Genomic DNA, 26576 nt, shown 5'->3' on the forward strand with positions numbered 1-26576 from the left:
TGGATCTGATACCTGAGGTACCGGATAAATATTCAAATGAGAAAAAGGAAAAAAAAAAATGGTTGGGAAAGAGGAGACAAAAAGGGTGTGAGAGAGAAGGAAAATTTTACCCTAGAGATACCAGCCATTCTAAAAGATTTTGTTTAATAAAGAAAAAAAAAAGGGAGAAAGGGGACTGGAGGGGATTGTCCACGGAAAGGCACTGCCTAGAGAAACCGGGCCCCTTTCTTCTACAGCCTTTTCTTCTTGTCATCCAGAGACAAAAACCAAAACAGCCTAAAATGGCAGGGAGGGGGTGGTGTGATCCATCCTCCTCCAGTGTATATCCACTGCTTGAACCCCGAAGGCCAAGCAGTAAGCCAAGACCATGGTGCCCAGCCAAGGAGCAGGTGTCCCTGAGAACCCAAATATCCTGGAATATATCTGGGAACATATTAAGGAAAACAGTCTCATTACATGCAGTAGTCAACAAGCCAGAAAATTAACTAAAAGCATCTTAAAGACGGGTAGCTGGACAGATCTCTGGAGCTGTCCTGCTGCCACACAGGAGCCCCCTGTATGTAAGTCCTAGTAAACTCATCTACTCACCAGGCTTTACTTGTCTGTGCCATTCTTTCGTTTCTCAGCTCCTTCCCAGTTTGGGGGCCCAGTTTCGAGGGGCATTACAGTCCCAGGTTTTTCTTGTGATGAGGCAGGGGGAGGAAGAGGAAAAAGAAACCCTGAATTCTAGTGTGTTAGTCCATTTTGTGTTGCTGTATACCAATACCTGAGGCTAAATAATTTACATAGAAAAAAAGGTTTATTTGGCACACTATTCTGTTGTCTAGAAAAGTTCAAGATTGAGCACCTACATCTGGTTGCAGCCTCAGGCCGCTTCCTGAAGAGAGACAAAAAGGAGCAAATGCGTGCAAAGTGGGGGTGGTGCCAGGCTCTTTTTGACAACCAGCTCTCATGGGAACTGATAAAGTCAGAACTCACTCCCACCTAAGGAAAGCCATTAATCTGTTCATGAGGGATCCTCCTCCTTGATCCAAACACCTCCCATTAGGCCCCACCACCGATATTGAGGATTAAATTTCTTTTTTTTTTTTTTTTTTTTTTTTGAGACGGAGTCTCGCTGTGTCACCCAGGCTGGAGTGCAGTGGCGCGATCTCGGCTCACTGCAAGCTCCGCCTCCCGGGTTTACGCCATTCTCCTGCCTCAGCCTCCGAGTAGCTCGGACTACAGGCGCCCGCCACCACGCCCGGCTAGTTTTTTGTATTTTTTTAGTAGAGACGGGGTTTCACCATGTTAGCCAGGATGGTCTCGATCTCCTGACCTCGTGATCCACCCGCCTCGGCCTCCCAAAGTGCTGGGATTACAGGGTTGAGCCACCGCGCCCGGCCGAGGATTAAATTTCAACATGAAGTTTGGAGGAGACAAACATTAAAATTGTAGCACAGGGAGAAAATAATAACCAACTAAATTATATGTAGATACAATTTTTCCATCTATAATGCAATATTATTTATTCATAAAAATGTCCATCTGTAGCTATGTTAAAGAAATACATCTACATAGTAAAATATAGTTATGTAAAACTTCTGAGTTTACTAAGTCAGATCTAATTTTTTTACTTGTAGCATCAATAAAATTTACTTCTGTACCAATAGCAATTACATACAAGGGTCAATGATTTAGCTCCCTAAAATTCAGCATCCCTGAAATTCAGTGGAGAGGATTTTCTAATAACATGATCACATTTTTAAACCTATTTGGGCAACAGTTGGAAATATGTGATGAATAAGCTGAATAAATTATACAGAAGTGTTCTATATAATTTACTAACTGAGAGGCCAAGGCAGAAGGATCTCTTGAGGTCAGGAGTTCAGAACCCATCTAAACAACATAGTCAGACCCCCAGCTCCACAAAAATTTTAAAGTAGCTGAGTGTGGTGGCATGGGGCTGAGGTTCTAGTTACTTGGGAGACTGAGGCGGGAGGAACACTCGAGCCCAGAAGTTCGAGGCCGCAGTGAGCCATGATTATACCACTGCACTCCAAACTGGGTGACAGAAGGAGACCCTGTCTCTTTAAAATAAATAAATTGTAGCAGGACAAGCCGCAGACAAAACCCCTCGGACACTAAGTTAAAGAAGAAAGGGCTTTATTCAGCCGGGAGCTTCGGCAAGACTCACATCTCCAACAACTGAGCTCCCCGAGTGAGCAACTCCTGTCCCTTTAAGGGCTCACAGCTCTAAGGGGCTCCTCATGAGAGGGTCGTGATCAAGCAGGGGGTACGTGACTGGGAGCTGCATACACCGGTAATTAGAACAGAACAGAACAGGACAGGGATTTTCACAGTACTTTTCTATACAATGTCTGTAATCTATAGATAACATAACTGATGTTATGTTAAAGGTCAGGGGTCGATCTTTAACTGCCAGGCCCAGGGTGTGGCGCCTGGCTGTCTGCTTGTGGATTTCATTTCTGCCTTTTAGTTTTTACTTCTTCTTTCTTTGGAGGCAGAAATTGGGCATAAGACAATATGAAGGGTGGTCTCCTCCCTTAAAATCACGAACTGGTGGTATAGTGAGGAGTTTATTCCTTCCAAAATCTTTTAAAAACATTACTGGTCATGGCTGAGAAAAGTGTCTCTGGAGTCTTAAAGTTAGCGAAAATAATTTTTCCCAATATAATTATCCTACTCCACATAAGAAGTCTTGTAATCCAACCTGTAGAAAGTTGCCATGCACTGTGACTTACTTTGTATAATATAGTTCTCAACCCTTTATGCTAGAAACTCTCAATATCTCTCATTACACACAGTGATTTCAACATACTATAATGGGCTGATTAAAACTGAAGTCACTTTATGTATAAGGAAATACTATTCTCTGAGTTACATGGTTCAAATAACTCACAAAACCATCTACACCACATCAAAGTGCAGCTGGGGTACACAAGCAAAACCTACTATCAGCTACAAATTCATAAAGCCTGGAACTTCCAGGAAAATCAAGCAAATATAAAGAATCTGAATTTAAAAGCCAACTAATACAATAAAACAGTACTTTTTAAAACCCTGATTAAATTTTCAGTTAAAATACTCACATAATACTACACACTTTGAGAACTTTTAGTAATTAAAATAATGGCTTTAAAACTTACTTAAAACTGTTTAATGAGAACAGGTGACTAGAGAAGCACTTTGTACCACAGATGATTAAATGGACTTGCCTTGTAAAGAGGTCAGGAAAATATAGGTAAAAAACAAGTAAAGTGAGTTAACAGGTCAGTAAAATAATTTGGAAAACTACATACTTCAAGAAAATGTTATACATTTCCAAAAATACTAAATGTTAAGCTTTTTAAGTCTTCAAAAATACTCAAAAATGTTTTATTTAAAAGATAAAAGTAGAAATTACTCTTTAACAATCAACAAAGTAAAATTTTGAGATACAAAATGGTATATTAGGGATAGGAGGAGTTTTCTTTTTAAAAAATACTAGTGACTAAAAGAAACTCATGAAGTTTAACATCAATGTGAAAAATTACTATAAAATGATTTTAGCCCCACTTGTTAAGAAACTATTATATATTATTATATGCTATTTCTTTTCTAGTACACCAAATAATCATCTGATATTAGGTGTTTTACATTGTAAATGAGCTTATTTATTTATTTATTTTTGGAGACAGGTCTCACTCTGTAACCCAGGCTGGAGTGCAGTGGAATGAACACAGTTTCTTGCAGCCTTGACCTCTTGGGCCCAAGCAATCCTTCTGCCTCAGCCTCCCAAGCAACTGGGACCACAGGTGCACACCACCATGTCTGGATAATTATTTAAAAAAAAAAAAAAATTGTGTGGCGATGAGGTCTCACCATGTTGCCCAGGCTGGTCTCAAACTCTTGGACTCAAGCAATTCTCACATCTCAGCCTCCCAAAGTGCTGGGATTACAGGTGTGAGCTATTGGGCCCAGCCCTAATTTGTTTTTAAATCCAAAAATAAATCAACAACAGAAGATAGCACTCTAACTTTTAATATTTTAAAATATTTTCTGCATAGTTTCCCCAAATATTAGCATTCTAATTGTGACCACCATTACGGTTTTTAATGAGTCTAATCCAAGTAAGTAATAAACAAATGAGCATGAAAACTGTGAGAAATAACCATCAGTGTATGCTTATGTTCCATAAATAGTTATCAAGTTTACCTTTAAATTGCATGTTTAGTTTTTCCTTACAACTTAACACGTATGATGCAGGAAACTCTAGAAGTCATAAACAAAGACTGAAAACAAAACCCCCTCTTCTTGCCAAGAGGTGTTCATGATTGCAGTAGACTTATGTTGAATATAAATATATGTTACCTACATGTCTCTTATTCTATACAAAATCTCAGCAAATATTTTCCCACAGAGGAGAGGAATTTGTTCTCTCAAGTTGAAAGTTTTTGCCCATTAAAAAGGCTATTTTAAATAGCCCTAAAGAAATATGTTCTGAAAATAACAGTTGTATCATATTCCACTTACTATTTTCCATTTGAAAACTTCAATAAAATAAGTTTACCATAGTCAATAAGCCTGTTCAATCAACACTGAAAAATAAAAATTTATCCAGAGCAATTGCAAATGAAAATGTGTGCTGTTTTGGGCCGGGCGCGGTGGCTCACGCCTGTAATCCCAGCACTTTGGGAGGCCGAGGCGGGCGGATCACAAGGTCAGGAGATCGAGACCATGGTGAAACCCCGTCTCTATTAAAAATAGAAAAAATTAGCCGGGCGCAGTGGCGGGCGCCTGTAGTCCCAGCTACTCGGGAGGCTGAGGCAGGAGAATGGCGTGAACCCGGGAGGCGGAGCTTGCAGTGAGCCGAGATTGCGCCACTGCACTCCAGCCTGGGCGACAGAGCAAGACTCCATCTCAAAAAAAAAAAAAAAAAAAAAGAAAATGTGTGCTGTTTCAAAATTACATGTACCTCTTTAAAAAGCAGGACAATTAATAGAATACTTAAATCATATTAGCTGAATTCAAATTTACCCCTTAACAATAAAGTTTTCTTATCCCTTTATACTATTTTACAAAATAATGAATTACTTGATTATCATAATTTTCTTTTGCTACTTATCTCAAACTATAAAGTTAGGACTGCAAATCGATGTAGGTATCTTATATTATTGGTCTACACCTACTTATTTATAAACATTAATGAAAACAATACTGTTTCAATCTACCACAACGATTTCCTTCTATTTTACAAGCAAGAACTTCTAACCCAGCTCAACAACAAATCACATTTTAAATTTGAGTTTGAAAACATGTATTATTAGAGGCACATTTTTAAAAACAAGTACAGTATGAAATCTTGCTTTTCAGTGAGTCAGTGAATTTTCGTTTGTTTATTTGTTTCTATGGATATTGGGTTTACTTCCTTCTTCTGGGCAAGATTAGTATGCAATTCTCATTCTACTTTAGCAAGTCAAAAACCTACAGACCTAAACTATATGAAAACTTAACTTGGTATTGTTAGATGAAGACAGGTAAGCTAGCACCAAAAGAACAACTGTACTAAATTTTAACGCTATTCTTTAACAGTTACATTTTCCTGAGTTTGTGTTTGTTCTTTGGCATTGGTTTTGGATATAATCCATTTTTCAGAAGGTGTTCCTTCCTGAGGCGAATTTGGGCACCATGCTAACGTTGGAAAGAGCATAAAGCTTCAAGAGGGCGAAACAAAGTCTCTTGTATGTAGTTATTTTTCTCCAAGATGGAAAGAGCAACAGCTGCACATTCCAGTGTAGAAAGACCTCTATTAGTTGGCTGCATCCGAATTACATATTGACTAGAAATGCTAGGTGGTGGTGGTGGTGGTGGTGGTTGTTTGAGACGGAGTCTCACTCTGTCGCCCAGGCTGGAATGCAGTGGCCCGATCTAGGCTCACTGCAAGCTCCGCCTCCCAGGTTCACACCATTCTCCTGCCTCAGCCTCCCTAATAGCTGGGACTACAGGCGCCCGCCACCACGCCCGGCTAATTTTTTGTATTTTTGATACAGACGGGGTTTCACCGTGTTAGCCAGGATGGTCTCGATCTCCTGACCTCGTGATCCGCCCGCCTCGGCCTCCCAAAGTGCTGGGATTACAGGCGTGAGCCACCATGCCAGCCGAAATGCTAGTTTTTAACTGCACCTGTTTGGGGTGTCAGAACAAGGAATTCTTACAGAAAATGTCCTTAGCCTGGCTCCATGTACCATCAATGATGATGATTGTGAAGGATAAACAGGAGAATCTAACATAAATTCTTCCAAATTAGCAGCTTCAGCCCCTGGATATAATATTAATGTACCAAATTTCCGGCAAACAGTTGAAAGTTCAGGATCTTTTTCTTCACTGAAGCGACGACCAATCTTTACTTTGCACTTGTCCTGAGGGAGGCATGCTGCTAGTAGAGGAACTGTCTACAACATTTTGTTTTCCTCTGCTGGATGCTGAATTATGTACAAGTGGGTAGAGATATGCAAAGGGTGCGCTGGGAGAAATGGACACAAACACACTTTCTGAGGCCAGCTGCAGCGGCTGTACTCGGGCCTCCGCTCGGCCGGCTGCACCTGCAGCTCCCATAGCCAGTCCGCACCAGCGTCGTCCGCCTCTGTGCCCAGGGCAGCAGTCGCCAGCACTGCGCCGCCCTCCCGCAGCTCCTAGTCGTTTGGCGTCTGAGACCTTGAGGCCCCAGCCGGCCGAGCGACGGGTTCCTGGAGTGTTCGCGTCTCTTTCTGCGACTCCATGGCGGACACTTTGGTCAGGCCATCAATATAATATTTTAATATAGACATAAGGAATAGATCGTATATGTACATATAGATACGGATATAACATATATAACTAAATTAAAACAAAGGTCCATAATTTGGCCCAATTATAAATCCAGAATGTATATACCAAAGAATTTATATTACAAAAAGATAAATAGGACACTGATTGGGTTTTTTGTCTCTACAACATAAGGTCTAAATTAACTTTAGCATTTGCTAAAATATACAAACTGACATACTTCATAGACTCAATCAATACTGGGGCTCAAATTATACTTGGGGCCCAGTACTTTGGGAGGCCAAGGCGAGTGGATCACCTGAGGTGAGGAGTTCAAAACCAGCCTGGCCAACATGGTGAAACCCTGTCTCTACTAAAAATACAAAAATTAGCCAGGCATGGTGGCAGGTGCCTGTAATCCCAGCTACTAGGGAGGCTGAGGCAGGAGAGTCGCTTGAACCCGGGAAGCAGAGGTTGTTGTGAGCTGAGATAGCACCATTGCACTCCAGCCCGCGCAACAAAAGCGAAACTCCTCAAAAAATATATATATTATACTTGGGGTTCTCACTAAATTTAAATATTGTATCCCCTCTAATCTTAAAAAGGTAACTAAGTAAAAAAAAAAAAAAAAAAAAAAAAAAATGAATATCCCTCACTTTACTGCCTTGGTTGAATTTCCCATAGTTTTGTACCCATTGCTTTAAAGTATCTCATATTGGACACAGATTCTGACACAACAAATAATAAATTAAAGTTAAAATTTTGGCACTTAAAAAATGGCTTGATAAAATGGGACCCTATAAATCCCTCTTTAAAATAGTTAATATGGCACAATTTAAGTTAGAATAGGCCCTTCAAGGATTAAGACTTGTTATATAGAACCTCATTATGAAAAGGGATAATTATCCTTACTGCTTCTCCATTTAATGGCTCAATTTTGCCTATTCGAGCCCTCTGGGAGGCCAAGACAGGAAGATTGCTTAATCCCAGAAGTTGAGACTGGCCTGAGCAACATAGTGAGACCCTATCTCTACAAAAATTTTAAAAATTAGTCAGGTGAGTTGGTATGTGTCTGTAGTCCTAGCTACTCAGGAGGCTTAGGTGAGAGAATCTTTTGAGCCCAGGAGTTCAGTGCTGCAGTAAGCTATGATCACACCACTGCAATCCAGCCCAGTCGACAGAGCAAGACATTGTCCCTGAAAATAATAATAATAATAATAATAATAATAATTAATGGAGATTATTGCCTTCTCCTGGAGGTAGTTGTTTCCTATTAGTCAACTCCTTGACCCACTCACTCCCCAGTGCCCTCCCCTACCGCTCCCTCAAGCTTCCCCCCGCGACCTCTTGTTTTATGTCTCTGGCCATGACCACCCCTTGCCCTTGGTTATACACACATATGCTAATCTACACACACATTATTAATGTATTAGCCATACCCTTCAACGATATGACTGCCAGACCTGCCGCCTTGATGTATATATAATTCAGACTTTTAACGCACTTTACAACTCCCCCAAGATTATACTAAAGACCCCCCCAAAATTTCAGATCTACTTTCTTGACTAATGACATACAAATGAAAAACTTACTGATGGGCCAGCCTGCAAGGACTCCTCATGTATCCACTTGTGTTCTTCCTTCTTACTCTCATAGTAAAACATTTTCTAGGCTGTTTAGGTCAGCTTATGCTTCACTCTCTAAATACATCCACTATCACTACCCTAGGTTTCTTCAATGATGCCAAATAGGAACAGGGCCAATGGCTCTTAACTGTGTTTTCTTAGATTCTGTATTTGTCTATTTGGCATCCAGGCACCTGGAGGCTTCATCAAGTTTACATTTTCCTTTGCTGATGTTTCAAGTCATCCTACAAAACTATGTTCCATGTAGATCTGGCCTATCTTGAGGCTACTGTTTCTGCATTCACCCTCCCACGGTCACATTTCTTGGCCAACAGAACCACAGAAACTGATCTGCCATGAGTTAACATTTAATCCAAATCATTTTTCCACTTTGGCTGTGCTTCAAATGGGGTTGGCCTGGTGATACTGAAGACAATCAATGCACCTATAAATTCCAGACAACAGGTTCTTGTCATTTCCCCAATCTTTCCTCATTGCAATGTTCCACAGCTGCAGGTGCACCAAGGCCTCTGAGTCCCAGTGGAGCTCCTTCAGTGCACAATTCACACAATGGTGAACTGGCTTGGAGATGCCAGGGGGAGTTCTGGTGCACGCAGTGTGTGATGATGATGGTCTTGCCTGTGCCCAGGTCACCCATACCAGCAGCTGGTACAGACTGACACACTGTGCTGGTCACAGTTCAGGGCTGGAGAGAGACTCCAGGAGTGCAAGTATGCTCTCGTTTTAAGTTCTTTGTTTTGATTCTCTTCATTGGCTGGATTTCATTGCAACATAGTTTTTAAGAAGGTAGAAGAGAACTATGTTCCCTATATTCTTTGATAAGAATGTCTGCCTGTTTCCTTTATAGTCAAACATCATCTCAGTTTAGCAAAATATGTGTTAGTAAAACTTTTCTCAGAATGCTGAATGCATTGATCCACTTTGTCTGGCATTGGGCACAGTGGTGGAGAAGGCAGAGGCCCTGATGGGTAATTTAGGCTCTATTCTCTGTTCCAAGATCCCACTGAACGTCTCTGTTCCAAGATCCCACTGAACATCTTAGGCATGAATTCAGAACACCCAGTCAAGGGTGTATCCCACTCCACTGAGCTTCGTCTCGGTCCCTTAGCTCATCTTAGATGAGTGGGAAATGCCAAACCCTGGTGCTCCTTCCTCTTGTTGATGTAAACTCTCATTGTCTAAAAGAGTTTCTACTTATACTTTGGCTGCTTTCCTTCAAATCTTAGTTAGAGAGGATTTTCCACATTTTGTCAACTTACCTTCTTTATTCAGAACTGCTTGTAGAAAAATCAAGTAACCATTCTTGTGAGTTCTTTAAAGGTGCTAGCTGACCAATTAGAAAATCCGCAATCCTTCCAAGAAAATAGTGTGAAGGTAGCTCAAGAAGATCCAGAGAATTCCTGGAGTTTTTGTTTTGAGGAAATGAGTTTTGCCTTCTTATTCATTCCCACTGTGGAAATTCTGAGTTTCATCAAGGATAATCTTTTGTAAGTTATCATTGTTTTCTAGACATATGCTAGGAGATTTTCACTGTCATCATTAAGAATAAAAGTGTTGCAATTTTTCCCACTTCAAGCATGGAAGAAAATTTATTCAGGAACTACAGACAGAGTAATACTGTGCACAGACTAGTTAACAAATTAATTTTCCTAATATCCCTCAAACAATATCTGAGAAGTGAAGATAGGCTAAACCCAATTTTCCAACATCACATCAAGTTGCTTAACTTGCAAAGTTTTCAAAGACTATTTTCACAGAATTAGAGAATGTTATCAAATATATAATGAAAAATATCTCAGTAGCCCAGTCCATCTTCCATCAGGTGAGCATTCGACAATATTTAAACATCTTTTTATCATTCTTCTGAAAGCAATCTATACTGATGATCTGGGAGACACTGGCAAAGGCAAACTGGTCTCTCACAGACTCAAGTCTCTTTAAGGCTTTAAAAAGGGCTTTCAGCAAGTCTTTCCTTGTTTGAGTGCTTGTAAAATAGTAGGATTCAGGGTAAATTACTTGCAACCTTAAATCATACTGGCAGCTTGTCTTGCCTTCAGGGCTCAAGTAGAAGATCTTTGTCATGACACACACTTTTTTTGTGTAACCACCAATTTGTCCCAGCTTCTGCTTTAAGGTTAGGGCAGTTTGTGTAGAATAGCCTTTAAACTCCTCATCCTGTACCATGTGGAAGGTGTATAGGACTGGAGGATTGTCCTGAGAAATCAGAAGAGCATCACAGAGGACTTTGTTGTTCTCTTGCAAGCCCAGATCCAAAGACCAACTCCTAGAGAAAATTAGTGAGCCCTTACTGACAGAGCCCATTTCTTCACATATTAATTGCTGAAGTCCTTCATGTTGTAAGAACAGTTTTCTGCAAAGGTTTTCTGGAGTGTATGTTATCCTTCCTGATAGCCCTAGATAAGGAAATAATGATAATAAATTATAAAACAGTAGGAACTTCCTGTTTAAGCCATGGCAAAGTAGCTTGTAAAAGACCATCAAAAACACTGTAAACGTTGTATAAAATATATCAAACAATAATTTAAAGAACTAGAAAGCGCAAATAAAAGCAGGATTTGAAGTGCCACAGTCTTTAATAGATGTGAAACACCGGAAGTAGCTTCACATTCACTCCTGCTTTTTCCCTAAGTAGATTTTCCATATCATGGCATGTGTAAATAAAGTCCAAGGGGAAATAATCAGTCTTATTATTTCTGAGGAAAAGAAGTAAGAAAAGCTGGAATATGAGAAGTAAAATCTCAGAGAAAATGAAACTGCAGAGAAGCCAAAGTCTATGCACTAATTTCCCTGAACTCATTGGCTAATACAGGTGAGATGCTGGAAACACAGAAGAAAATATCAACTGGGAGACTAAAGAGCTGAATGTAAGTTTCTTCAGCCTCATGATGCTCAGGAACCACAGACAAAAATTCCAGTCCCAAAAGAATGGAGGGATCTTGGTAAACACCAGAGACATTACGGCACTAGAAAAGCCATGATCTGGTAGTAAGGGCGAAATTAAAAACTATTATACCTAGAAAAGCATTTAAAAAATCTTCAAAGGAATAAAAGCAATGGGTGGTACTCTATCGACCTGCCAGAAGTAAATATAGCCATTTTTGGAGAAATGTAATATCTATCAAAGTCTCTACAATTTGTAATCCATGATACAATGAAAAATTGAGAGACAATAAAAATCAGAATGAATTACTAGAAAACAGGAGAAAAACCAGATCAGAGAAAAAGACTGAGAAGTGCTTCAGATATTGTCATTATCAAAAAGAGACTTTAAAATAACTGTAATATATTTAAAAACAAAAAAATAATAAAAAGATGAAAAGATGAAGATGTCCTTATTCTCTTACAGGCTTAGAAAAACTAAAATTGATGGATAAAAATTGTGTGGACATTCCTTAACTGAAAAACACAGTATGTGGTATTAAGAACTTGTTTGATAATGTTTAACAGCAGACAGAGCATAGCAGAAAACAGGACTAATCAATAGGAAGACAGGATGGTAGCAAAAGTCCGAACTCAAACTCAATGAAAAAAAAAAAAAAAGGTAAAAACAGAAGATAAGAGACATGTCAGAAACTGTCAAAATTCCAGTAAATTTATGAGTCCCACAAAGAGAAAGGAGAGAAAACTAAGATAAGCAATATTTGAAGAGATAAACAATTACAGTTTTTTCAAAGTTGATTAAAGATATCACTCACAAATACAAGAGTATACCAATCCTTCTCAAACTCTTCCAAAAAATTGAAGAGGAGGAAATACTTCCAAACTCATTTTATGAGGTTAACGTTACCCTGATCATGAAGTCAGGCAAGGACACCACATAAAAAAGAAAATTACAGGCCAATATCACTGATGAAACTAGATGCAAAAATTCTCAACAAAATACTAGCAAACCAAATACAACAGCACATTAAAAGGATCACTCAGGATCCCGGAGCAAGGTGGCCAAATAGGGGCAGCTCCAGCCTCCAGCCCCCAGCGCGAGTGACACAGAGGACAGGTGATTTCTGCATTTTCAACGGAGGTACCAGGTTCATCTCACTGGGGAGTGCCGGACAATGGGTAGTAGTCAGCTGGTGCAGCTCGACCAGTGAGAGCTGAAGTAGGGCGAGCCATCGCCTCACCTGGGAAGTGCAAGGGGGAAGGGAATCCCTTTATCTAGCCAAGGGAAACCGAGACACACAACACCTGGAAAATCAGGTAACTCCCACCCTGAAACTGCGCTTTACCAAGGGTCTTAGCAAACGGCACACCAGGAGATTACATCCCACACCTGTATGGGCTGGTCCCATGCCCACAGAGCCTCCCTTGTTGCTAGCACAGCAGCCTGAGATCTAACTGCAAGGCAGCAGCAAGGCTGGGGGAGGGGTGCCCACCATTGCTGAGGCTTAAGTAGGTAAACAAAGCTGCCAGGAAGCTCAAACTGGGTGGAGCCCACCGCAGCTCAAGGGGGCCTGCCTGTCTCTGTAGACTCCATCTCTGGGGACAGGGCATAGTTAAACAAACAGCAGCAGAAACCTCAGCAGAGGTAAATGACCCTGTCTGACAGCTTTGAGAAGAGCAGTGGATCTTCCAGCATGGAGGATGAGATCTGAGAACCGACAGACTGCCTGCCCAAGTGGGTCCCTGACCCCTGAGTAGCCTAACTGGGAGACATCCCCCACTAAGTGCAGACAGACACCTCACACCTCACATGGCGTGGTACATCCCTGAGACAAACCTTCCAGAGCAAGAATCAGAGAGCAACACTAGCTGTTCAGCAATATTCTATCTTCTGCAGCCTCCGCTGCTGATAACCAGACAAACAGAGTCTGGAGTTGACCTCAAGCAATCTCCAACAGACCTACAGCTGAGGGTCCTGACTGTTAGAAGGAAAACTAACAAACAGAAAGGACACCCACACCAAAACCCCATCAGTTCATCACTGTCATCAAAGACTAAAAGTAGATAAAACCACAAAGATGGGAGAAAAGCAGTGCAGAAAAGCTGGAAATTCAAAAAATCAGAGCGCATCTCCCCCTCCAAAGGAATGCAGCTCATCACCAGCAATGGATCAAAGCTGGATGGAGAATGGCTTTGACGAGCTGAGAGAAGAAGGCTTCAATCAATCAAACTTCTCAGAGCTAAAGGAGGAACTATGTAACCAGTGCAAAGAAACTAAATATCTTGAAAAAAGAATGGAAGAATGGATAACTAGAATAGTCAATGCAGAGAAGGCCATAAACAAACTGACAAAGATAAAAAACCATGACACGAGAAATACGTGACAAATGCACAAGCTTCAGTAACCGACTCGATCAACTGGAAGAAACAGTATCAATTATTGAAGATCAAAAGAATGAAATGAAGTGAGAAGAGAAGTCTAGAGAAAAAAGAGGAAAAAGAAAAGAACAAAGCCTACAAGAAATATGGGATGTGTGAAAAGACCAAATCTGTGTCCAATTGGGGTGCCTGAAAGTGAGGGGGAAAATGGAACCAAGTTGCAAAACACTCTTCAGGTTTTCATCCAAGAGAACTTCCCCAACCTAGTAAGGCAGGCCAACATTCAAATTCAGGAAATACAGAGAACACCACAAAGATACTCCTCGAGAACAGCAACTCCAAGACACATAATTGTCAGATTCACCAAAGTTGAAATGAAGGAAAAAATGTTAAGGGCAGCCAGAGAGAAAGGTCGGGTTACCCACAAAGGGAAGCCCATCAGACTAACAACAGATCTCTCAGCAGAAACTCTCCAAGCCAGAAGAGAGTAGGGGCCAATATTCAACATTCTTAAAGAAAAGAATTTTCAACCCAGAATTTCATATCCAGCCAAACTAAGTTTCATAAGTGAAGGAGAAATAAAATTCTTACAGACAAGCAACTGCTTAGAGATTTTGTCACCACCAGGCCTGCCCTACAAGAGACCCTGAAGGAAGCACTAAACATGGAAAGGAACAACCAGTACCAGCCATTGCAAAAACATGCCAAAATGTAAAGACCATCGATGCTAGGAAAAAACTGCATCAACTAACGAGAAAAATAACCAGCTAATATCACAATGACAGGATCAAGTTCACACATAACAACATTAACCTTAAATGTAAATGGACTAAATGGTCCAATTAAAAGACACAGACTGGCAAATTGGATAAAGAGTCACGACCCATCAGTGTGCTGTATTCAGGAGACCCATCTCACGTGCACAGACACACATAGGTTCAAAATTAAGGAATGGAGGAAGATCTACCAAGCAAATGGAGAACAAAAAAAAGCAGGGGTTGCAATTCTAGTCTCTGATAAAACAGACTTTAAACCATCAAAGATCAAAAGAGAGAAAGAAGGCCATTACATAATGGTAAAGGGATCAATTCAACAGGAAGAGCTAACTATCCTAAATATATATTCACCCAATACAGGAGCACCCAGATTCATAAAGCAAGTCCTTAGAGACCTACAAAGAGACTTAGACTCCCACACAATAATAATGGAAGACTTCAACACCCCACTGTCAACATTAGACAGATCAACGAGACAGAAAGTTAACAAGGATATCCAGGAATTGAACTCAACTCTGCACCAAGCAGACCTAATTGACATCTACAGAACTCTCCACCCTAAATCAACAGAGTATACATTCTTCTCAGCACCACATCACACTTATTCCAAATTGACCACATGGTTGGAAGTAAAGCACTCCTCAGCAAATGTAAAAGAAGAGAAATTATAACGAACTGTCTCTAAGACCACAGTGCAATCAAACTAGAACTCAGGACTAAGAAACTCAATAAAAACCTCTCAACTACATGGAAACTGAACAACCTGCTCCTGAATGACTACTGGGTACATAACGAAATGAAGGCAGAGATAAAGATGTTCTTTGAAACCAATGAGAACAAAGATACAACATACCAGAATCTCTGGGACACATTTAAAACGGTGTGTAGAGGGAAATTTATAGCACTAAATGCACACGAGAGAAAGCTGGAAAGATCTAAAATTGACACCCTAACATCACAATTAAAAGAACTAGAGAAGCAAGACAAACACATTCAAAAGTTAGCAGAGGGCAAGAAATAACTAAGATCAGAGCAGAACTGAAGGACATAGAGACACAAAAAACCCTCCAAAAAATCAATGAATCGAGGAGTTGGTATTTTGAAAAGATCAACAAAATTGATAGACTGTTAGCAAGACTAATAAAGAAGAAAAGAGAGAAGAATCAAATAGATGCAATAAAAAATGATAAAGGGGATATCACCACCAACCCCACAGAAATACAAACTACCATCAGAGAATACTATAAACACCTCTATGCAAATAAACTAGAAAACCTAGAAGAAATGGATAATTTCCTGAACACTTACACTCTCCCAAGACTAAACCAGGAAGAAGTTGAATCCCTGAATAGACCAATAGCAGGCTCTGAAACTGAGGCAATAATTAATAGCCTACAAACCAAAAAAAGTCCAAGACCAGACGGATTCACAGCCGAATTCTACCAGAAGTACAAGGAGGAGCTAGTATCATTCCTTCTGAAACTATTCCAATCAATAGAAAAAGAGGGAATCTAACTCATTTTATGAGACCAACATCATCCTGATACCAAAGTCTGGCAGAGACAAAACAAAAAAAGAGAATTTTAGACCAATATGCCTGATGAACATCGATGCAAAAATCCTCAATAAAATACTGGCAAACTGAATCCAGCAGCACATCAAAAAGCTTATCTACCATGATCAAGTGGGCTTCATCCCTGGGATGCAAGGCTGGTTCAACATACACAAATCAATAAATGTAATCCAGCCTATAAACAGAACCAAAAACAAAAACCACATGATTATCTCTATAGATGCAGAAAAGGCCTTTGACAAAATGCAACAGCTCTTCAAGCTAAAAACTCTCAATAAATTCGGTATTGATGGAACGTATCTCAAAATAATAAGAGCTATTTATGACAAACCCACAGCCAATATCATACTGAATGGGCAAAAACTGGAAGCATTCCCTTTGAAAACTGGCACAAGACAGGGATGCCCTCTCTCACCACTCCTATTCAACATAGTGTTGAATGTTCTGGCCAGGGCAATCAGGCAAGAGAAAGAAATCAAGGGTATTCAGTGAGGAAAAGAAGAAGTCAAATTGTCCCTGTTCACAGATGACATGATTGTATATTTAGAAAAACCCATCATCTCAGTCCCAAATCTCCTTAAGCTGATAAGCAACTTCAGCAAAGTCTCAGGATACAAAATTCATGTGCAAAAATCACAAGCATTCTTATACACCAGTAACAGACAAACAGAGAGCCAAATCATGAATGAACTTCCATTCACAATTACTTCAAAGAGAATAAAATACCTAGGAATCCAACTTACAAGGGATGTAAAGGACCTCTTCAAGGAAAACTACAAACCACTGCTCAGTGAAATAAAAGAGGTCACAAACAAATGGAAGAACATACCATGCTCATGGATAGGAAGAATCAATATCGTGAAAAAGGCCATACTGCCCAAGGTAATTTATAGATTCAATGCCATCCCCATTAAGCTACCAATGACTTTCTTCACAGAATTGGAAAAAAACTGCTTTAAAGTTCATATGGAACCAAAAAAGAGCCCGCATTGCCAAGATAATCCTAAGTCAAAAGAACAAAGCTGGACACATCACGCTACCTGACTTCAAACTATATTACAAGGCTACAGTAACCAAAACCACATGGTCTGGTACCAAAACAGAGATATAGACCAATGGAACACAACAGAGCCCTCAGAAATAATACCACACATCTATAGCCATCTGATCTTTGACAAACCTGACAAAAACAAGAAATGGGGAGAGGATTCCCTATTTAATAAATGGTGCTGGGAAAATTGGCTAGCCATAAGCAGAAAGCTGAATCTGGATACTTTCCTTACTCCTTATATGAAAATTAATTCAAGATGGATTAGAGACTTAAATGTTAGACCTAATACCATCAAAAACTTTAGAAGAAAACCTAGGTAATACCATTCAGGACATAGGCATGGGCAAGGACTTCATGTCTAAAACACCAAAAGCAATGGCAACAAAAGCCAAAATTGACAAATGGGATCTAATTAAACTAAAAAGCTTCTGCACAGCAAAAGAAACTACCATCAGAGTGAACAGGCAACCTACAGAATGGGAGAAAATTTTTGCAATCTACTCATCTGACAAAGGGCTAATATCCAGAACCTACAAAGAACTCAAACAAATTTACAAGAAAAAAACAAACAACCCCATCAAAAAGTGGGCAAAGGATATGAACAGACATTTCTCAAAAGAAGACATTCATACAGCCAACATGAAAAAATGCTTGTCATCACTGGCCATCAGAGAAATGCAAATCAAAACCACAATGAGATACCATCTCACACCAGTTAGAATGGCAATCATTAAAAAGTCAGGAAACAACAGGTGCTGGAGAGGATGTGGAGAAATAGGAACACTTTTACACTGTTGGTGGGATTGTAAACTAGTTCAGTCATTGTGGAAAACAGTATGGCAATTCCTCAAGGATCTAGAACTAGAAATACCATATGACCCAGCCATCGCATTACTGGGTATTTACTCAAAGGATTATAAATCATGCTGCTATAAAGACACATGCACACGTATGTTTATTGCGGCAATATTCACAACAGCAAAGACTTGGAATCAACCCAAATGTACATCAGTGACAGACTGGATTAAGAAAATGTGGCACATATACACCATGGAATACTATGCAGCCATAAAAAAGGATGAGTTCGTGTCCTTTGTAGGGACATGGGTGCAACTGGAAACCATCATTCTCAGCAAACTTTGGCAAGAACAGAAAACCAAGTACCGCATGTTCTCACTTATAGGTAGGAATTGAACAATGAGATCACTTGGACATGGGAAGGGGAACATCACACACTGGTGCCTATTATGGGGAGAGGGGAGGCTGGAGGGATGGCACTGGGAGTTATAACTGATATAAATGACGAGTTGATGGGTGCTGACGAGTTGATGGGTGCAGCACACCAACATGGCACATGTGTACATATGTAACAAACCTGCACATTGTGCACATGTACCCTAGAACTTAAAGTATAATTTAAAAATAAATAAAAAATAAAGGATCATTCAGCTGGGTGCAGTGGCTCACACCTGTAATCCCAGTACTTTGGGAGGCCGAGGTGGGTGGATCACCTGACGTCAGGGGTTCAAGACTAGCCTGGCCAACATGGTGAAACCCTGTCTCTACTAAAAATACATAAAATTAGCCAGAGATGGTGGCAGGCACCTGTAATCCCAGCTACTCAGGAGACTGAAGTAAGAGAATCTCTTGAACCCAGGAGGTGGAGGTTGCAGGGTACCAAGATAGTGCCATTGCACTGCAACCTGGGTAACAAGAGCAAAACCATGTCTCAAAAAAAAAAAGAAAGAAAGAAAAAGAAAAAGAAAAGAAAAGGAAAAGATCATTCACCATAATAAGTGGGATTTATCCTTGGGATGCAAGCATGGTATAACATGTGAAAATCAATAAATGTGATATACCACATTAATAAAATGAAGGGCAAAAACTGTATGTTCATATTAATGGATACAGAAAAAGCATTTGACAAAATTCAGCATTCTGTAATTTTAAAAAACCTCTCAACCAATTAGATGTAGAAGGAATGCACCTCAACACAGCAAAGACCATATATAAAAAACCTACAGATACCTTCATACCCAGTGGTGAAATGTTGAAAGCTTTTCATCTAAGATCAGGAACAAAACAAGGATGCCCATTTCACCACTTCTATTCAATATGGAAGTCCTAGCCAGGGCAATTAGGGAAGAAAAAGAAATAAAAAGGATCCAAATTGGAAAATAAGAAATTAAATTGTCACAGTTTGTCCACAATGTGAACTTATATATAGAAAACCTTAAAGATGCCACCAAAAAAATAATCAGAACAAATAAAAGAATTCAGTAAATTTTCAGAATACAAAAATCAGTAGCATTTCCATACCCTAACAAAAAATTATCCTAAAAAGAAATCAAGAAAATACTCCCATTTATAATAGCTACAAAAAATACTTGATAATAAATGTTATCAAGGAGACGAAAGATCTCTATGCTGATATCTATAAAATGCTGATGAAGGAAATTGGAAAAGACACAAATAAATGGAAAGATAACTTGTGTTCATGGATTGAAAAAATCATATTTTTAAAATGCCCAAACTACCCAAAGTAAGCTACAGATTCAATGAAAACCCTATCAAAATTCCTGTGACATTTTTGACAGAAAAATGATTGTATACCTAGAAAACCCTAAAGACTCATCCAAAAAGCTCCTAGATCTGATAAATGAATTCAATTAAGTTTCAAGATACAAAATCAATGTACACAAATTAGCACTGCTATACAGCAACAGTGATCAAGCTGAGAATCAAATCAAAAACTCAATCCCTACTACAACAGCTGCAAAATAAAATAAAATACTTAGCAATATACCTAGCCAAGGAGGTGAAAGATCTCTAAAAGGAAAACTACAAAACAGTGCTAAAAGAAATCATAGATGAAACAAACAAATGGAAACACATCCCATGCTCATGGATAGGTAGAATCAATATTGTGAAAAATGACCATACTGACAAAAGCAATCTACATCAATGCAATTCCCATCAAAATACCATAATCATTCACAGAACTAGAAAAAACAATCCTAAAATTTATATGGCACCAAAAAAGAGTGCACATAGCAAAAGCAAGACTAAGCAAAAAGAACAAATCTGGAGGCATCACATTACCTGATTTCAAACTATACTACAAAGTTATAGTTACCATAACAGCATGGTTCTGGTATAAAAATAGACATGTAGACCAATGGAATAGAATAGAGAACTCTGAAAGAAAGCCTAATGCTTGCAGTTCAATTGGATCTTCAACAAAGCAAGCAAAAACAAAGTGGCGAAATGACTTCCCATGCAAAAAATGGTGCTGGGATAATTGGCAAGCCACATGTAGAAGAATGAAACCAGATCCTCATCTCTCACCTTACACAAAAACCAACTCAACATGAATCAAATACTTAAATCTAAGACCTGAAACCATAAAAATTCTAGAAAATAACATCAGAAAAACAATTCTAGTCATAGGCAAAGAGTTCATAACCGAGAACCCAAAAGCAAATATAACAAAAACAAAAATAAATAGATGAGACATAATTAAACTAAAAGTCTTCTGCACAGCAAAAGAAATAGCAGGGTAAAAAGACAATCCACAGAATGGGAGAAAATATTTGCAACCTATGCATCTGACAAATGACTGATATCCAGAATCTATGAGGAACTCAAAAAAATCGACAAGAAAAAGACAAAGAATCCCATCAAAAAGTGGGCAAAGGATATGAATAGACAATTCTCAAAAGAAGATATACAAATGGCCAACAAACATGAAAATATGCTCAACATCACTAATGATCAGGGAAATAAAAATTAAGACCACAATGAGACTATCTTACACCTGCAAGAATGGCCGTAATTAAAAGTCAAAAAATAATAGATGTTGGCATGTGTGCACTGAAAAGGGAATTCTTTTATACTGCTAGTGTGAATGTAAGCTATTACAACCACTATGGAAAAAAGTATGGAAGTTCATTAAGGAATTAAAAGTAAAACTACCATTTGCTCCAGCAGTCCCACTGCTGGGTACCTACCCAGAGGAAGATAAGTCATTATATGAAAAAGACTTTTATACACACATTTATAGCAGCACAATTTCCAATTCCAAAAATATGGAACAGGCCTAAATGCCCATCAACCATCAAGCGGATAAAGAAAATGTGGTATATATACACCATGGAATACTATCAGTTATATAAAGGAATGAAATAATGGCATTCGCAGCAACCTGAATGGGATTGGAGACCATTATTCTAAGTGAAGTAACTCAGGAATGGAAAACCAAATATCGTATATTCTTACTTATAAGTGGGAGCTAGGTCGTGAGGACACAAAGACTAAGAATGATACAACAGACTTTGGGGACTCAAGGGGAAGAGTGGGAGGGGAATGAGGGACAAAAGACTACACATTGGGTACAGTGTACATTGCTCGGGTGATAGCTGCACCAAAATCTCAAAAGTCACCACTAAAGAACTTATTCATGTAACCATAAACCACCTATTCCCCAAAAACTAGTGAAATAAATATTTTAAAAATTAACATATAAGATACCTAGGAAAAGCACTCACTACACAAAATAAATAAATTTTTGAAACCAATCTGCTTTGTTCTCACAAGAAAATAAAAATAGCCTGAAATAAGTATCTGAAATATAAGTCAGACTAATATTGAGATGCCAGCTATTGAATTTAGGATTCCTTAAAAATATCTTACCAAAATTAACACCGAAGGAAACAGAAAGAGTAGGCAATCCTTTTATTAAAAAACCAGAAATATGTCAGGCACAGTGGCTCAAGCCTGTAATCCTAGCGCCTTGATAGGCTGAGGCAGGTGGATCACTTGAGCCCAAGAACTTGAAGCTACAGTGAGCCATGATCACACCACTACACTTCAGCCTGGGTGACAGAGCCAGTTCCTGATTCAAAAAAGAACTAGGAGTCTTCCCACAAAGGGAAGACAAACTATTGTACAGGCAAATTCCACCACAATATCAAGCATATCATTCTAATCTCATATAAATTTTTTCAAAGGATTGAAAAAGAGGAAATAATCCCCAACTCATTCTGAGTTCAGCACAATTTTAATACAAATACTAGACAAAGAGAGAAAACTACCCTTAGGCCTTGTCACTCATGGATTTAGATGCAGAAATTCTAAATTAAGAATTAGCAGCTATGTAATCCCAGCACTTTGGGAGGCCGAGATGGGTGGATCACGAGGTCAGGAGATCGAGACCATCCTGGCTAACACGGTGAAACCCCGTCTCTACTAAGAAATACAAAAAATTAGCCGGGCGAGGTGGCGGGCACCTGTAGTCCCAGCTACTCGGGAGGCTGAGGCCGGAGAATGGCGTGAACCCGGGAGGCGGAGCTTGCAGTGAGCTGAGATCCGGCCACTGCACTCCAGCCTGGGCGACAGAGCGAGACTCCGTCTCAAAAAAAAAAAAAAAAAAAAAAAAAAAAGAATTAGCAGCTAAATAAAAATGAGTAAAAAAGATAATACTGCAAGACTCAACTGAGTTGGTTCCCGGAATGCAAAAATGGCTTAATAGAAAATATTAAACATCATTTGCCAATCAACATATTAAAGGGAAAAACATATAATCATGTCAACAGAAGTAGAAAATGCGTTTGATAAAATTTAGTATTCATCCATGTAAAAAAAGAAAAAACATTTAGTAAACTAGAAATATCATTAAACTTCCTTAGGCTGATAATAGTATATTCAAAGTACTTAAGGCAAACCTCAATTTATTTTTATTTTTTATTATACTTTAAGTTCTGGGGTACATGCGCACAATGTGCAGGTTTGTTACATAGGTACACATGTTCCATGTTGGGCAAACCTCACTTTAAATGGGAAAGCCATAGACATACTCTCTTTAAAATCTGAACTAAGACTATTTGCATTAAGAATTGTCTAAAAGTCTTCATCACTTCATTAGGACAAGAAAAAAAAGACATTAAAGGCATAAAGGTTGGAAAGGAAAAGACAAAACATTTTATGATCTGCATATTTGTTTATACAAAATGTAAATAATCTATGGACAAATTATTTAAAATAATAAGGAAACCTAACAATGTGGCCTTATATCAACTCATTATGTAAAAATCTACTGCATTTCTACACATCAGCAATAAACAAGAAAATGTAACTTTTAAAGAACAATATCTTTACAACAAAAATTAAGGAACCTAGACGTGAGTGTAATAAAAGATGTACAAAACGTGTACACAGAAATTAATGAAACTATAAAGGCAATAAAGAAGATATAAATAAGCAGAAAGATTTCCTATGCTCAAGGATACAACTTACTGATATAAATATGCCATTTCTTCCCAAATCTATCTAGAGATGCACTGTAAATGCAAATCAAAATCCCAAAAGAAGTTTTTTGGCACTTGAGCAGATTCTAAAATGTGTATAGAAGATTAAATGACTAAAAATTGCCAAGACATGCTCAAAGAAAACCTAAAGGGCTTACCCTACCAGATATCAATACTTAACATTACAATGGCAGGGACAGACGACTTGATCAAGGAAACATAATAAAGATTCTAGAAAGAGGGTTATCTATAGATATACAGTTGATCCTTGAACAACATGGGTTTGAACTGCATGGGTCCACTTACACCGGGATCTTCTTCCACCTCTGCCACCCTGAGATAGCAAGACCAACCCTTATCTTCCTCAGCCTACACAACGTGAAGACATTGAGTATGAAGACCTTTAAATGATCCTCTTACACCTAATGGATAGAAAATATATTTCCTCTTCCTTATGACTTTCTTAATAACATTTTCTTTTCTCTAGCTTACTTTGTAAGAATATAGTGTATGATACATACACAAAATACGTGTTAATTGACTACATTATTGGTAAGGCTTTGGGTCAAAAGTAGGCTATTAGTAGTTAACTTTTTGGAAAGTCAAAAGCTATACACAGACTTTCGACTGCATGCAGGTTTGTTCAAAGGTGAATTGTACTTAGTAGTATGCTGAGGGTGGCATGGCAGATCATGGTGAAAGTGAGACTTTTCAGTATTGCAGCTGGGAAAGTGGTTATCCACATGGAATAAAATGAAATAGCATGCTACATTACTGTCTATTGAGATGAATTGTGTATTTACTTATTTATTTATTTATTTATTTATTTATTTATTTATTTATTTATTTTAGACAAGGTCTCACACTGTTGCCCAGATTGGAGTGCAGTGGTGTGATCTCAGCCCACTACAACCTCCGCCTCCTGGATTCAAGCGATTCTTATGCCTCAGTCTCCTGAGTAGCTGGGTCTACAGGTGTACATCACCACCCCTGGCTAATGTTTGTATTTTAGTAGAGACACAGCTTCACCATCTTGGCCAGGCTGGTCTCTTGGCCTCAAGTTATCCACCCACCTCTGGATTGTGTATTTACATATTACATGTTGAGTGCAAAACTTTAAAATTTTTAGGAGAAAATTAAAAGAAATATCTTTATAATCCTAGGGTATCGAAGGACCTCTTAAGCAAGGCGCAAAGAGCAGTAAACCACAACATTTTAAACGATAGTTTTGCCTACATTAAAATTTAAAATGACTACTTATGAGAGTATACCTTAAGAAAAGAGAAAATGCAAGCCACCAGCTTGGAGAAGACATTGGTAATCGTTAATACCTATAACTAAAAGAGGATTTCATTCTAGAATCTCTAAATTACTCCTATAAATCAATAAGAAAAAGACAAAGCTTATTAGAAAAATGGGCAAAGACAAAATAGACACTGCACAAAGATGAAATATATATGGCCAGTAAGTATATGGAGAGATGCTCAACCTAATCAATAACAGGGAAACACACATTACAAAGAGATACCATTTTATACACATTTGATTGAGAAGAAGGAGGTTAAGAGAAGGAGAAGCGTAAATAAGAAAAATTTGACAATTGGAGAAGATGTGGCATTTCTAATATATTGCTGATGGCAGTAACATGACCTATCTACTTTCAAAACAATTTGGCATTATCTTATTACTCGAATATTCACACACCTCCTGAGCCAGCAATTCTACTCCTACTTAGGCACCCAAGAGAAAATCTTGCACATATGCGCTAGAAGACTAAGAATGTTCAAGGTAACAGTGTTCATGTAGCAGAAAGCAGGAAATAGCTCAATTGCCCACCATCAACAACAACAAAAAAAGATCAGTCAGAGATCCTGAGTACTGATGGCATTTCTTCAGTAACTGAACATAGCCATGCCTGAAGGTGGGCCTCAATCTAGACTGCTCAGTGACATTATATATATGCTTCCTTTTTTTGTTTGCTTAAACTAAACTGACTTGGGTTGCTCTTACTTTCAAGTACATGAGTTTGTATTGCACCACGAAAATTCTAACCCAAATATGAAGAAATAGAATTGGACAGATTCAATGACTTAAAACAACAAAGAATTCCCATAAACACAAGAATGTGCTTTCAGAACAAATTTCAACACTGAGCTGCTTTGAAGAGAAAGAGGTTTGAATACAGCCACACCAGCAAATCCAAAGAAGCCAGAACGAAACTACCTGGATGGTGATGTCTCTGCCGTTGCCCTTCCAAATAAGGCCAACTGTGGGGAGTAGGTGATGACATATTTATTTGAGAGATCAGCTCTTCATATGACCTGGAAAATTCTTAGAAAAAAAAAAAATCACATGCTTAAGTTGGCAACTAACTAATGCATAGTATTATATATTAAAAGTCTATTTGTAACTGATTTTGTTTTTGGAAAAAAACCAAAATATTAATGTTAGATATTGTGGTTAGATTCTTAGGTCAGATACAAATTGCAAAATTAACTTTTGTTGCCACTGATACACTCTATATTTCGAATGAAAATTAACGGTAAAAATGCATTAATAGTATTTAATATATTACCATGTAATTGGGTTTATTTTTAAAGCAGTTAAAATGAGACGTGATGGCTAGTGAAGGAAAGCGGACTTTTGTGCAGATTCTGAGGAAGAAGCTTACATTTTGAGACATTTTATAAGTTGCTAGTACTGGTACAATTTCATTTGAGGGTTTCTTTTTCCAAAACCAGATAAAAATACCAGCATTATTCGTTTCTTATTGGTACAAATTAGGGCTACCATTTGGCTCTCAAATGTGAGAAGAAAAAGGAAGCAATTTTATAGGAAAGAAACCGAAAGGGAACAAGAAACACGAAGGAGCAAGTAAGTAAAAGAGGCAAGTGTTCCTGAAAGAAAGCAATGGTTACTTACTGAAATAGAGCTCAGAAACAAAAAGGAAAAGGATTAAACGGGTTTTCCTTCAAGGCTAGTAAAGACGTGGTAGGGAAGAAACTTCCGGGTTTAACTGGATCTTTGCACAAGGTAGGGCTACTAAAAGTAGATCATGTGCTTATTTTATGAAATATCTATCTTCTTCTAAGGGTGTAGAAGAAAATAAGAGGTAGGGAACTTTTTTTTTTTTTTTTTTTTTTTTGAGACAGAGTCTCC

At 38.6% G+C, this 26576-nt stretch overlaps 1 protein-coding gene and 1 pseudogene across 2 annotated transcripts in view; both read right to left on the reverse strand.

Annotated features, from left to right (window-relative positions):
* Nucleotides 1-5495: 5495 nt before the first annotated feature.
* Nucleotides 5496-6761, reverse strand: LOC112609859 (annotated as a pseudogene).
* A 3241-nt stretch (nucleotides 6762-10002) lies between these two features.
* The window catches only part of SLFN12 (schlafen family member 12), a 28657-nt gene continuing 12083 nt past the window's right edge, over nucleotides 10003-26576 (reverse strand). For both annotated transcript variants that reach the window (XM_025363743.1, XM_025363744.1), the window contains exons 3-4: nucleotides 25641-25748; nucleotides 10003-10846 (exon numbers count right to left, since the gene is read on the reverse strand). In XM_025363743.1, coding sequence (XP_025219528.1) covers nucleotides 10251-10846; nucleotides 25641-25748 — 704 coding nt within the window. In that variant the 3' untranslated portion in view covers nucleotides 10003-10250. The remainder of the gene's footprint in view (nucleotides 10847-25640; nucleotides 25749-26576) is intronic.

This window comes from Theropithecus gelada, chromosome 16 (assembly GCF_003255815.1).
Source record: "Theropithecus gelada isolate Dixy chromosome 16, Tgel_1.0, whole genome shotgun sequence".
NCBI classification, from domain to species: domain Eukaryota; kingdom Metazoa; phylum Chordata; class Mammalia; order Primates; family Cercopithecidae; genus Theropithecus; species Theropithecus gelada.